This window comes from Ictidomys tridecemlineatus, chromosome 4 (genome assembly GCF_052094955.1).
Source record: "Ictidomys tridecemlineatus isolate mIctTri1 chromosome 4, mIctTri1.hap1, whole genome shotgun sequence".
Lineage (NCBI taxonomy): Eukaryota > Metazoa > Chordata > Mammalia > Rodentia > Sciuridae > Ictidomys > Ictidomys tridecemlineatus.
Genome location: NC_135480.1, coordinates 89,539,234 through 89,552,776, shown reverse-complemented (window position 1 = coordinate 89,552,776; position 13,543 = coordinate 89,539,234). Strand labels below are relative to the sequence as shown.

At 34.3% G+C, this 13,543-nt stretch overlaps 1 protein-coding gene across 5 annotated transcripts in view; it reads left to right on the top strand.

The window, feature by feature from the left end:
* LOC101964473 (caspase-4) overlaps nt 1-13,132 on the top strand; it is a 28,252-nt gene extending 15,120 nt beyond the window's left edge. For 4 of the 5 annotated variants that reach the window (XM_078046937.1, XM_078046936.1, XM_013360230.4 and 1 more), the window contains 5 exons: nt 2,599-2,833; nt 8,069-8,209; nt 9,166-9,275; nt 10,970-11,066; nt 13,034-13,132. In XM_078046937.1, the coding sequence (XP_077903063.1) occupies nt 2,599-2,833; nt 8,069-8,209; nt 9,166-9,275; nt 10,970-11,066; nt 13,034-13,035 (585 nt within the window). In that variant the 3' untranslated portion in view covers nt 13,036-13,132. The remainder of the gene's footprint in view (nt 1-2,598; nt 2,834-8,068; nt 8,210-9,165; nt 9,276-10,969; nt 11,067-13,033) is intronic. The other variant, XR_013437864.1, reaches the window with a different exon arrangement.
* Nucleotides 13,133-13,543: the final 411 nt, after the last annotated feature.

Genomic DNA, 13,543 nt, shown 5'->3' with positions numbered 1-13,543 from the left:
TATCAATCAGTTTTATTTGCCAAATCTTGTTTTATAGCTTAAACTGTGGACTATTTTGGAAAAGAGTTCCAAAATAGCATCTGAGAAGAAAGTAAATTCAGCTATTGTTAAATCAAATGCTCTATAGATGTCTGTTAATTTTATTTGATTTATCATGTTTTAAATTCTTGCTCATTTTATAACTGATGATCTTTCTATTGGTAAAAGATGTATTGAAATTACCAAATTTTATTATATTGGAATCTATCTGAACCTTTATGTTGAACAGAGTTTGGTTTATGTAAGTAGGCACTTCAAAGTTTGGGGCATAACTTTTTATTATCATTATATCTTTTTGTTGGACTATTCCATTTACAAGTTTATAGTGACTTTCATTTGTCTCTTCAGATTTATTTTGGCTTGAAGTCTATTTTGTCAGATATGAGAGTAATTAAGTACTGTTTGCTTTTGGGTTCCATGTGCATAGAATATAATTTTTCATCCTCTCACTTTTAACCTGTTAATGTATTTGCTTATGAGTTATGTTTCTTGTAGGGAATACATAGTTTGGTCTTTTTAAAAAATCAAATCTTCAAATTTATGTCTTTTAAATGAAGAGTTGAAATTATTAAAATTCAGTGTTATTATAGGAAGACATTTATTATTCTCTACCATTTTGATTTACTTCTAATGTCCAATTGAATCCTAATTAGTATTTGCTTATCTAGTCTTTTAACAAGATTTATTATTTCATGACCTTTTTTGGTTGTTAATACCATCTACTTATATGTATAGGATTTCTTTAAGCATCTTTTGCAATGTTGGTTTAGTAGTTATGAAATTCTTTAGTGAGTCATTATCTCTTTACAATCTACTCTGAGTTGGCAGGTATATCTTGGCTTGAGAATATCCAATTGGCATAATCAAGGTTCTAAGTTCAACCACCAGTGCTCTGAGAGAAAAGAGTAAATTCCAGTAACAGTGATAGCATAATAGCAAACCAAATGTCAACATATGTTTAAAAAAACTAATTACCAATAATCTCTACAACTCTATTAAGCAATGAAAGAAGTAGGTAAGACATAATATAAAATAAACTGACAGGTTAAATATTAATGGTAGTATACTTAATATCAAATTTTATTCAAAGAAGGGACAAAAACAAGAAAGAAAAAATGGTGGAGAAAGTGAGAAAGAATTTAAAATGAAGACGGAAAAAGAGTGGCAGAAAAGGGAATGGAAATGAAAAGAAGAAAAGGTCTATTGAGAAAGAATACAATTTATTGACAAAATAAGTAAATTAGATACAACTCTGAAAAAGAAAATAATAATGAGGGAAAACACTAGAAATCACTTTGCAATCATAAAAAAAACATGTTTTCTTTTTACTGAGGTTTTAAAAAAAAGGAGAAATTTCTTTCCAATGTTTCAAGTTTAGAATTATCCAGCTATGAGAATGTTTGCATGGCACACTTTTCATACTATTTGTTAGTTCTCAGCTCTTTCCCATACTAGCCAAACTTGATAAGAACATCTGTATTCTAAACTTTACCCCCTCCTTACCTGGAAAAAAGTATTGGAGGGAGTGTGAACTGTTGTGAACAGATTCACTTCAGTATGACTATATTCTTCCAATTGGGGATGGGATTGCAACTCTGGCAGGTGCTACTGGAAAGGCCTCTCACCCAGTGAGTCTGTGGAACAATCCAGATTGTGCTGCATCCCTTGTTCTGAGAACCTCTGTCTCTGTCCTTGGAAGAGGTGTGTGAAAAGTCTCCAGATTACTTCAGCAGTTTCTTCAGATCCTTGTGGGCATAGGAGATGTAGTAGAGCTGGTAGCAGGACACTGCAGGTCACCCTTTCTGCCCAACCCTGATTAGTCCTGGTTCTATCCCTCTAGGACTTGCTCCTTATCACAGAGTTCAGACCATCAATTTGAAATGAAAGTGCCCCTTGTAAGTACTTTACCAATGTGCAGACCCAGAACTGTTGTTCTTATTCAATCTAAGAATAGCTGTCATATAGATGGATCCCTCTAGTCTACTAATTCCCAGGATCTCTATGTCTCTTTTCAACTTCAAATATCCTTAATTACATGCATCTAGACAAAAAAATGATTGGCATGGGTCCTGACCCCAACAATTAATTAGAAATTGAAAGGGCTAAGCTGAGAATATAGTATGGGAAAGAGACCAGCAAGACAAGCAAGGGCAGGAGTATAGCAGGAGAGTTGAATACAATCAGGCCAGAAGCTTTCTATTTTAGTTTAAGCATATAGGAAGGGGTTAAGAAGGAAAGTGGTATGATGTATTTAAAACATAAGACTCCAGTTAGTTAAGGAGAGAAAAGATAGAGGGAGAAAGGAAGAAATATTGTGAGTAACATTCATGAATATATAATACATTAAGAAGACAGTTTATAATGTCATTAAGATCAGAAAGTTTGAACCTACTGTCCTATTGAGAAAGAAAAATAAAACAATTATCACTATTGAGTAACCACTATGTAAAGATACCATGATAAAAATTACATGTGTTTCCTTGAATGCTTGTAGTGAATCTAGGAAGTCAGATTGACTTTAATATCTCTTATTAAAGTATGAAATTGGCCTTTTCACAGGATATGAAGTTGGAGCTGATGAAATTTGCTGACTTACCAGAGCACAAATCCTCAGACAGCATGTTCTTGGTGCTTATGTCTCATGGCACACTTCATGGAATCTGTGGAACTTTGCATAGTCAGAAAAACGAAGATGTGCTACCTTATGACAGCATCTTCCAGATATTCAACAACTGCAACTGTGTTGCGCTTAAAGACAAACCCAAGGTCATCATTGTGCAGGCCTGCAGAGGTGGTGAGTTCTGAGATGGAAGATAAAATAATTTTGAAGGTGTGCAGGACACTATGATGAATGTTTTATGTCTACAGAAATAATCATAGGCCTTATCTACTGCACATAAACTAAATTTAATTATTAGAAAATCCCATTTACAGTAGTATTTTGAGAATTTTTCTTGTCAGTTAAGACATTTCCCTTTTGTTATTTTTTTTAGTTATACATAACATTAGGATTCATATTGACATAATTATAAAAGCAGGGACTATAATTTGCTCTAATTCAGTGAAGACATTTTTATATAATTTTAATTCATTGTAAGTGATGAAAGAGAATTCCAGAATTCCTAAGTCTGTTAAGCATAAATATTAAAACTCTGGGACATTATCATTTTAATGAAATGCATTTGAAAGTAAGGAAATTCTCTAATATAATAATAGTGAGTGACTTCACTGACCCACTCTCACCAATACATAGCTCTTCCAGACACACACCACCACCAAAAAGAAAAACCAGGGAAACATTATAGATCAAATGGAATTGACAATCATCTATATAATATTTCATCCAACATTTGAAGAACACATTCTTTTCAGGAGCACATGGAACTTTTTTCCAAAATATAATCTTTATTAGGTCATAAACAAGTCCTTACAAATTAAAAAAAAAGTAAAATAATTTCTTGCACCTTATCACAGAGAAATAAAACTAGAAATGAACAGTAAGAAAAACTAAAGATATTATGCACATGGAGGTTTTGAATGAACGGTGAGTAAGTTATTGAAGAAATCAGGGACGGGAAATGTAAAAATATAAAAACCGAGTGAAAATGGACACACCACATGCCAGAACCTGTATGACATCGCAGAAGCAGTACTAAGGGGGATGTTTATGGCAGTGAGTGCCTACATCAAGAAACAAACAGAAACATTTTAAATAAATAACACAGTCATACATCTCAAGGGCTTAAAAGATCAAGAAATCAAACCAAATTTAATAGAAGGAAAAAATGATAAAGATCAGAGGAGAAAAAAAAATGAAGACTACAAAGATAGTACAAAGTATCAACAATAAAAAAATGAATTGTTTCTTTGAAAAGATAAAACAAAATTTTAGGTAAACTGACCTCTGCCCCCCCCAAAAGACAAGATTGAACTAAATGAAGCTAAACATGAAAAAGGAGACAAAAATATCACTAAAATATAAAGGATAATTAGAGAACATTTTTAAAACATAAGCCAATAAATTAGATAATCTAGAAGAAATGGGCCATTTCTAGTCACATATGACTTGATAAAACAAAATCAAATGTGTATAAAAACCTAAATGGATCATTATGAGTAGTGAGATTAAAGCAATAATAAAAAGACTTCCAACAAAGAAAGGCCTAGGACTAGATGGATTCATTGCTCAGTTCTACCAGATTTTAAAAAGAATTAACACCAATGATTTTCAAAATATTTCATAAAATATAAAGGGAAGAAATAATTTCAAACTCATTTTATGAAGCCAATATTATCCTGCTAATAAAACCTAATAAGGACACAACAACAAATAAAACTACAGATGAATATCCCTGATAAGCATAAATGCAAAGTCCTCAATAAAATAATGCAAATTGAACATCACATTTAAAAGATCATGTACAATGATCAAGTTAATTTATTCCAGAGATGCAAGTATGGTTCAAAATATCCAAATAAATAACTATAATAAAGCACATAAATCAAATCCAGGATGAAATCACATAATCATCTCAATTGATGCAGTAAAAGCCTTTGATAAAATTCAGTCTGCCTTCCTGATAAAAATTCCTGAATAAATTAAATACAGAAAAATTATATCTCAACATAATGAATGCTATATGACAGACCCATAGTCTACACCATACAGAAATGAGAAAATCTGGAAGTATTTCCTTTAAGATTAGGAACAAGAAGAGGATATCCATGCTTACTACTGTTATTCAATATGGTACTATAAATTATAGCTGGAGAAATTAGGCAAAAGAAAGAAACAATAGGGTTGAAAGTTTGAAAGGAAGAAGTCAAATTTTCTCAATTTGCAGGTAGAAAACCTTCAAGACTTCACAAATACTGATAAACAAACTCAGTAAGGTAGAAGAATACAAAAATCAACATACAAAAATCGGTTCTTCTATACAACAATAAGAACTTGCTGAGAAAGAAATCAGGAAAACAATTGCATTCAAAATGGCCTCAAAAGAAATAAAATATCTAGGAATAAACCTAGCCAAGGAGGTAAAAGGCCTCTAGAATGAAAAATAATAAAACATTGAAAAAAGTAACTGAAGAAGACACTAGAAGGTTGAAAAATCTTCTTACATTCAAGAATGTGGAGGATTAATAATGTGTTAAAATGGCAATATTACCCTGAATAATCTATAGATTCAAAGAAACCTCCACCAAAACACTGTTGCTAGTGCTGGACATGGTAGCAAAATGTCTATAATTTCGGTGACTTAGGATCCTGAAGTAGGAGAATTGTAAATTCAAGGCCAGTCTCAGCAACTTAGTGAGGACCTAAGCAACTTAGCCAGACCCTTAAAATAAAAAAAAAAATAAAAAGGGCTGGGAATATGTGGTAAAGTGTCCTTGGGTTCAGTCCTCAGTACTGAACAAACAAATCAATAAAAACAAAATAAAACAAAAATTCTAATGATATTATTCATAGAACTAAAAACAAACAATCCTAAAATTCTTATGAAGTATAAAATATTCCAGATAGGGAAAGGAATCCTGAGCAAAAAATAAATAAATAAATAAACAAGCAAAATATTAAATAAATAAAAGCAATGCTGGAAGAGTCATAATACCTGATTTCAAATTATACTACAAAGCCACAAAAACAGCATGATATTGGCATTAAAACAGACATATAGAAGGACGAAATAAAATCAAAGACCCAGAAATGAATCCACTCATCTACTACCATCTGATTTTCAACAAGGGTGCCAACAACATATTTTGGAAAAAAGATAGTTTCTTCAACAAATGGAGCCAAGAAAATTTCATATTCACACACAGAAGTATGAAACTAGATGCTTGTCTTTACCCTGAAAACATTAGCTCAAAGTGAATGGAAGATTTTAATGTAAGACATGAACTATGAGAGGAAAATATGGTAGATATACTACAAGATAATGTCAGAGTCAATAATTTTCTGACAAAAGCAAGAACTGACTAATGGATAGCATCAAATTAAAAAGCTTTCTGTGTAGCAAAGGAAACAACAGAGTGAAGAGTCAGCCTATAGAATGGGAGAAAATCTTTGCCAACCACTCCTTTGAAAAAGGATGAATATATATCCAGAATATTTAATGAACTTTAAAATGTAACAACCAAAGAGCAAATAATTCAACCAATTAATGGGCCAATGACCTGAACAGATACTTTTCTAAAAAGTACAAGTGAACAAAAAGCCTATAAAAAAGTTCAACATCTTTTTCTATAGCAGAAATGCAAATTAAAACTACATTGATATTCCATCTCATTCCACTGGAATGGTTATTACCAACAAAGCAAAAGATAATAAATGGTAGCAAGGGTGTAAGAAAAAAGAGCCTGTTATGATTTAGAACTAGAATGGCCCCCAAAGCTCATGCATTAGAAGCATGGCCCCAATACAGTAAGGTTCAGAGATAGGGATTTTAAGCAATGATTAGTGCTCTGACCTCATTAGAGGATTAGTCCATGTGCTAGATTCATCCACTGATAGCTGAATGGACTACAGGGAGGTGGGACCTAGTTAGAAGAAGTAGGTCATTGGAGGACACCCTGAAAGCGTTTACCCGCTCCCTGGTCCCTTCTCTCTCCCCCTCTCTGCTTTCTGGCTGCCATGAGCTGAAAAGTTTTCCTCTTCTATGCCTTTCTCCCATGATGTTCTGGTCCTGAGAGGATGAAGTCCTGAGAGTCATGAAGTCAAATGACTGTGAACTGAACCTCTAAAGTTATGAGTCCAAATTCAATTTTTCCTCCTCTCAATTGTTCTTTCCAGGTAATTTAATGTTTTTCACAGTATGTAGATTTCTCCAAAATTAAAAGTAGACCTATGTAGGATCTAACTATACCAGCCTCTGCTTATTCCTCAAGGTAATGAGGTCAGCAAACAAAAGAGAGAATGCTGCTTCCTGTGTTTATTGCAGCATTATTCATAATAGTTAAGATATGTGCCTACCAATAGATGAATGGATGAAGAGAACATGCATATATACACAATTTCATATATGTATATAAAACACATATATCCACACATACAAAGGAATATTATTCAACTATAAAGAAGAATGAAATTGTGCCATTTGCAGGAAAAGAATCCATCTCGGGTACATGATATTAAGCAAAATAATCAGACACAAAAAGAGAAGTATCACATGTTTTATCTCATAAGCAAGAACAAAAGAAAACAGAACTAAAAAAAGAAGAGGGATTATTAGGAAATAAGGAGGGATCTGGGTGTAGAGCAGATAACAAGAAATGGTAAGAGGGTAGAAGGGAAGTAGACATAATATATACATGTGTAGAAATGTTTCAGTGAAATCAATTAATTTGTACCATTAATATGTTAATAATTATATAGCAAAAATAATTTTTAAAAAGAAAGTGGAGCCATTATATAACAGCAGCACCCTGTTTACATATAATATTGATGATGAAGTAAGTAGGTTTTTTAGGGGACATGAGGGATAGTAGTTAAATTTTAGTTTCCTGGTAGCTATTGGGAGCAACTGTTGCTTTTTTTTTTTATTTTCTGGGTACTGGATATTGAAGTCATGGGCACTATTCCATTGAGACACATCCCCAGCACTATTTTGTATTTTATTTAGAGATTGGGTCTCACTGAGTTGCTTAACACCTGGCTTTTGCTGAGGCTGGCTTTGAACTAGTGATCCTCCTGCCTCACCTGCAGAGCCACTGGAATTAAAAGCATGTGCCACCATGCCTGGCTCTTTTTTTATTTAAAGCAAAAATAATTTTACTAAAAACTGATAGCTATACTCTGAAACTATGCAGATAAGGCTTTAACTCCTTCTTTATTCTTCTTAAAAAAATGGTTTGTTTTCTTTTTGTGATATGTTAGTTCTTTGTTAGTATAATGCCCTCTCTCACTCTTCTCTCTCTGGAGACAGTGGTGTGTGTAACTAATTGGGTGAACATTCAAAAGAACAAGGTGGGCAATTGTGACAGTCATACTGAGGGGGGCACAGGGTGCAGATAGTTGATGTCTCTACAGGAAACAGAGGCGAAACATGGGTTGGAGACTCTCCAGCCCTGGAAGACAGCTCTTCATACTCTGAGATGAACCTGGATGAAGATGGTGTTTACAAGACCCATGTGGAGAAGGACTTCATTGCTTTCTATTCATCAACCCCACGTATGTCTTTCAGTGACAGACAGACATTTATGGTCCTAAGGCTACTTTTCAATGATTTTAGGAAATCAAGATAGGCCCTGTGCAGCAATAGTCTGAGAGACATTTTGAAGGCTTTTGATATATTTTACATAAATCTTATCTGTGCTGGGGGTCAGAGATTCTTAGCCTCAACACTTTAAAAAAATGTTCTTTTATTTTCCATATTACACTTTACAATCAAAGATACGCCCAAATATTAAAGCAACCCAATACAAGGAATCCCCTTAACTACACACCACTTAAGCACATATGACTGATACCACTTTCTACTAAATCTATTTAACATTTTTAGTGGAGATTTTATGAGCCCCAGAACTGGTCTCCCCATCTCATGTGATCAATTCCAAGTCATTTTCTCCATATTTCCAATTTGATTGTCCATGTATGATGCTGTTACATGCTCCAGTAGGAAAGTGGAAACTCTTTTAAAAGAGTAGATAATGTCATGGGGAGGCTCATTCAGTCCAATAATAGGTAACAGCAGTTAGTAGTTTGGCTGCAGATAAACATTTTAGAAGCCTTACATTCACATTCCCTAAAATGCAAACTCTCAATTCTTATTTCTAAAATATTTTCACTGATGCAAAATTGACATACAAAAACTCTGTGCAGATTTAATGTATAGAACTTAATGAATTTAGAGATAATATGAACTTATCACCACAATCTATGACATAAACATATACCTCCCCTCCAGAAACTTTTTTCTCTATTCATTTTAATATTCTCTGTGTTTATGGATTTCCTGTGATGTTAATGTGGGATGACAAAGGCTTCCCCTAAACCTGTAAAAAGTAATTTCTAAGCTATGTTTTAAAAAAGAAAAAACAAATCTAAAACACAAAATAAATTGAACAGAGAAAATAGTGAAAGCCCTCAGACTAAGGCATGACACCATAACACCTAAATCTCCACAGATAACATATCCTGGAGATACAAAACTGGGGGGTCTCCCTTCATCAAAGAACTCATCAAATGCTTCCAGAAATATTCCTGCTGCAATCACCTCGAGGAAATATTTCTGAGGGTAAGCTTCTCTTTTCTTTTCAATTCAACCATTTATTTATTCATAAAGAACAATAATGTTATTCAACTTTCACATGTCAGTGACGTACTGTATCAAGCAAGAAAAAGTACCTGTTTTCTGTCATTCAGGTATTTAAAATCAGGTTTAGAAAAGGGAGCCAGTGTGCCACAGTGGGAGATCAAAGTACAACAAAATGACATAAAATCTAAGGTTTATATTATGGGATAGAAAGCTATGAGTTCTTAGAATTCAGAGAATGAAAAGTATTTGACATTAACTTTCATTGCTTAATTTATTAATAAATGCATACTGGGTGGTCTACAAGGGGATGGGTTCTCTCCTGTTGATGTTGTGGTAAATGAAACCTATTGTGAGCTTAAGACCACCCAGGACTTAAATTGCTGTCAGACATATGGGTATTAAGAAAAGTAGGTCAAGAAAGAAGTATGTGATTACAGCTTACGATGATATCCATAAAGAGAAAGACCTAAACATATGGAAGAGAAGAAACGCACTCTTTAAATGGAATGATCAGGAAAGAGAGACCTAATACTTCTTCCTTGATTTTGGACATTCCTTATTCACCCTTGTTCCTAAATTATTTTTCTTTATAGTACCTACCATCATCCACTCAGTATATATTTTATTTACATGTTTTGGCTTTTTAAATGTGTATTTTCTCACTCACATGAAAGCTTCATGAAGGCAAGAATTTGCTGAACATGTCAACATGCACCAAACAGATATTCAATTAATATTAACTGAATAAATAGATGAATGAATGAATGAATGAATGCTCATTTTTTTTTTTTTTTACAGAGGAGGGACTGGTATTAAGAACATAGGAGAGGCTGGAGTTGTGGCTTACCGGTAAAGCAGTTGTCTAGCATGTGTGAGGCACTGAGTTAGATTCTCAATACCGCATATAAATAAATAAAATAAAGGTCCAACAACAACTAAAAATAAATAAATTAATTTAAAAACACAGGAAATTGTGGTTGTTTTAAAATTTAATACTCTAGAGGACAGTAATACTTCCCTGGGAAAAGAGATGTACTTATGAGTATATTGGAAAATATTCTATTGTAACAAGACAGGGTTTCTGCAAATAGGAACCTAGAAAGTTAAGACCTGTTGGATGAATAAAAATTAGACATAGTACTTTCAGGATGCTCCTAGAAAAAAGACCAAAAATAGTGTGTTTAGGGTAAGGAAGATCTCACTGATCAGTCCCGGACAAGACTTCAGAGGTCAGCTCGTTGCAGGGGTGGAAGTCAAAGCTGTTCTATATTCAAGTCTTGAAGACAATCCTGTGAGTCAGTTCTCCTCAAATTGAGGAGTCATCCTGTGTGAGGGTTAAAAACAGGGACTCTTCTAAATCCAATCCTCATTAACAGACCTCCAGGAATAATTAACGGTGAGGTTTATAATTCACAAATAGAAAGGAGAGGAAATGGAAATAGAAAGGGCTTGGATGAGGCAGTTGTTATTTTTTAAGTAAAGATTACAGTCCTAGATGGGTTCTCAATTCTGAGAGGAAGGTTAGAAGTATCAGCAAGGTAGAATATCCATGGGTTTGGTCTCATCAGCCCCAGGAGTGTCCTTTCCACTCCTGGAATTTTCTGGTTTATGGTGCAAAATATTTTCTGTGAATTTATAAGGCTTATCTCATCTAGAGCTGTTTTTGGTTTTAGGTAAGAAGTTCATTTGATGAACCAGGTGTTCGAGCCCAGATGCCCACTGTTGAGAGAGTAACCTTGACAAAACTTTTCTACCTCTTTCCTGGCTATTGTAAGTCCTGCATTGGTGTTAGGAAGTGAAATAGGTAGGAGGGTCATATTGGTGGTGAAGTTTAGTGACCAGTTGCACCTGACTGCCTCAATGATCAGCCTAGTATTCTTTGTTGACATAGTTGGTGATAATTTGCTAGTTTTTATTCTCCTTGTATGCATCTGAATCCCCTTTACCTCCACAACCAACACAGCAATCAATCAATCAAGGAGGCAAAACCAAGGCAAAAAATGATAAACAATGAAAGATCCTGAATAGCAATTATTAAAATACAAATGTACTTATGCTTAAATTGTTACATATTCATTTATCTCTCATTAGCCCTCCCAATTCCCTTTCTCTCTCTTGAGCTGTCTCATACTCAAAATGCACATGCACACACTTATACCTATATGCATTCAAACACACACACACACACACACACACACACACACACACAGTATTGTCAAATGTTATATCAGACCCTGAAAATAAACAGAAAACAAAGGAGGGGCCTGAATATGGAAGAAACAGCTCTTTGGTCCACAGAGTGGACCAAAAGTTTCACATTGGTGGCATTGAGCTACTTTACCAAACAATATAAAATACAGCCTGGAAATGTAATTCCAATCACTCAGGAGGCTAAAGCAGGAGGATTATAAGTTTGATACCAGCCTAGCAATTTAGCAAGACCCTGTCTCAAAATAAAAATAATAAATTAAAAAAAACTGTGGATGAGTGTTGCTCAATGGTAAAGCACTCTTGGGTCTAATCCTCATTTCTGGAAAACAACAACATATATCCTTGACTTGTACCCTGTGTGCTCTGGTTCTTGTGCTCTTCTCACACTGTAGATGACAAATCACTCACAGTATACCTCAGATCCTCAATTACTTCTCAGTAATTCCTTCAAGCTTTCATGTTAACCCTCAAACAGTTTTTGATTAAAATATTTTAGAGTGGATAAGTGGATAAATTAATTTAGACCCCAATGATTACTTTATTTACTCACAACAGCTTTATATCATCACATCCTATCATATTATTGATCCCTCTGAAAAACATACTTTAAATTTCACATTATTTTAAAATTTATTTCAACACTGAAAATATGTACTGAATTCATTTTTTATCCCTTCTTTCTGACACTTTAGTCATAAAATTGCATAGATATTTCAGGACAGGCTTTGTTATCTAATTCATCCAATAGGACCACATTTGAGAATTGAATTATTTTTTGACTAATATTTGTCAGCACTATCAGGTTCTGTTACAGGTGCATGAAACATACCAGGGAACAAAGTAAATGGAAGCTTTACCCTCAAAGATCTCGTAGTCTAATAAGTGGAATCAGGATCTGAATTCATAAACACATACATTTATCATAAGTCACAGAGAGATAAGAGTAAAGTAGAAAATAAAAAAGCAAAGGGGGACACCAAGAGGTAGAGGTTGTACTGCTAATGATAGGTTTTTCAGGAAAGCATTATTTGAAATGATGAAATCAGAACAATGAATGGACAGAGAGGGGAAATAAACCTTGTGATTCCTACCCAGGAAAAGTGTCCCATCCTAGGACAAAAGCAAGTAAAAATGCCCTGGTGTGGAGATGTGCTTGCTATGTTTAAAGAGCTGCAAGAAGCCAGTGTAGCCAGAGAAGAATGAGAGTGGAAAAAATGGCAGAGATAGATTCAGAGAAATGGGGATGAGCCTGAGCCAAACGCTTTGGTGATCCCATAGCAAATATTAATTATTTTTTGTCCTGAGTGAGAAGGAAAACCCTTCAAGTGCTTTGAACAGAGAAGTGATATACTATAACTTAGGTTTTGCAAAGTTCACTTTAAGTGCCATTTCCTGACTAGAGTTCAGAGGACACAGGTGGATATCAAGGGTATCAGCAAGCACATGGGAGACAATGGAAGAGTCATGGTAACGAGTGGAACAAAGGCTGCAACCTCTTGACCTTCTCTCCTTTATTTCTTCTGCAGGAAACCACAGGCAGCCCAGCCTTCCTTTATCAACTTTAAGAAGCACTTTTGTACATGTATTTAAACATTTTTATTTCAATAAAAATTAAAACAAATTAACAGTGCCTTTTGGTATTCCTTAATTGACAATAGGATTTCAGTTAACATGGTGAGTGTGTGAAAATGAAGTGGGAAAATCAGACTGGATTTTTTAGCTTATGGCTCATAAAATATCAGCACTTCACTGAGGAAAGAGAACCAGCTGTGACTTACCTCCAGCAGTAGGATAGAAAGAGATGGTGCCTAAAACTGTGATGAGAAATCTGTATCCTCTGGACTCTATGCAGACATCACCTCACACAGTAAGTTGGCTACTATAAAACATGAAACCCTCCAAGAACAGAAAATAACAATTGTTGTTCAAGGATGTGGTATAATTACAGCCACTGTGCACTGTTGGTAGGGGTGTAAAATTACGTAGCCACTGTGAAAAACAGTATGGTGGTTTCTGAAAAAATTAAAATTGAATCA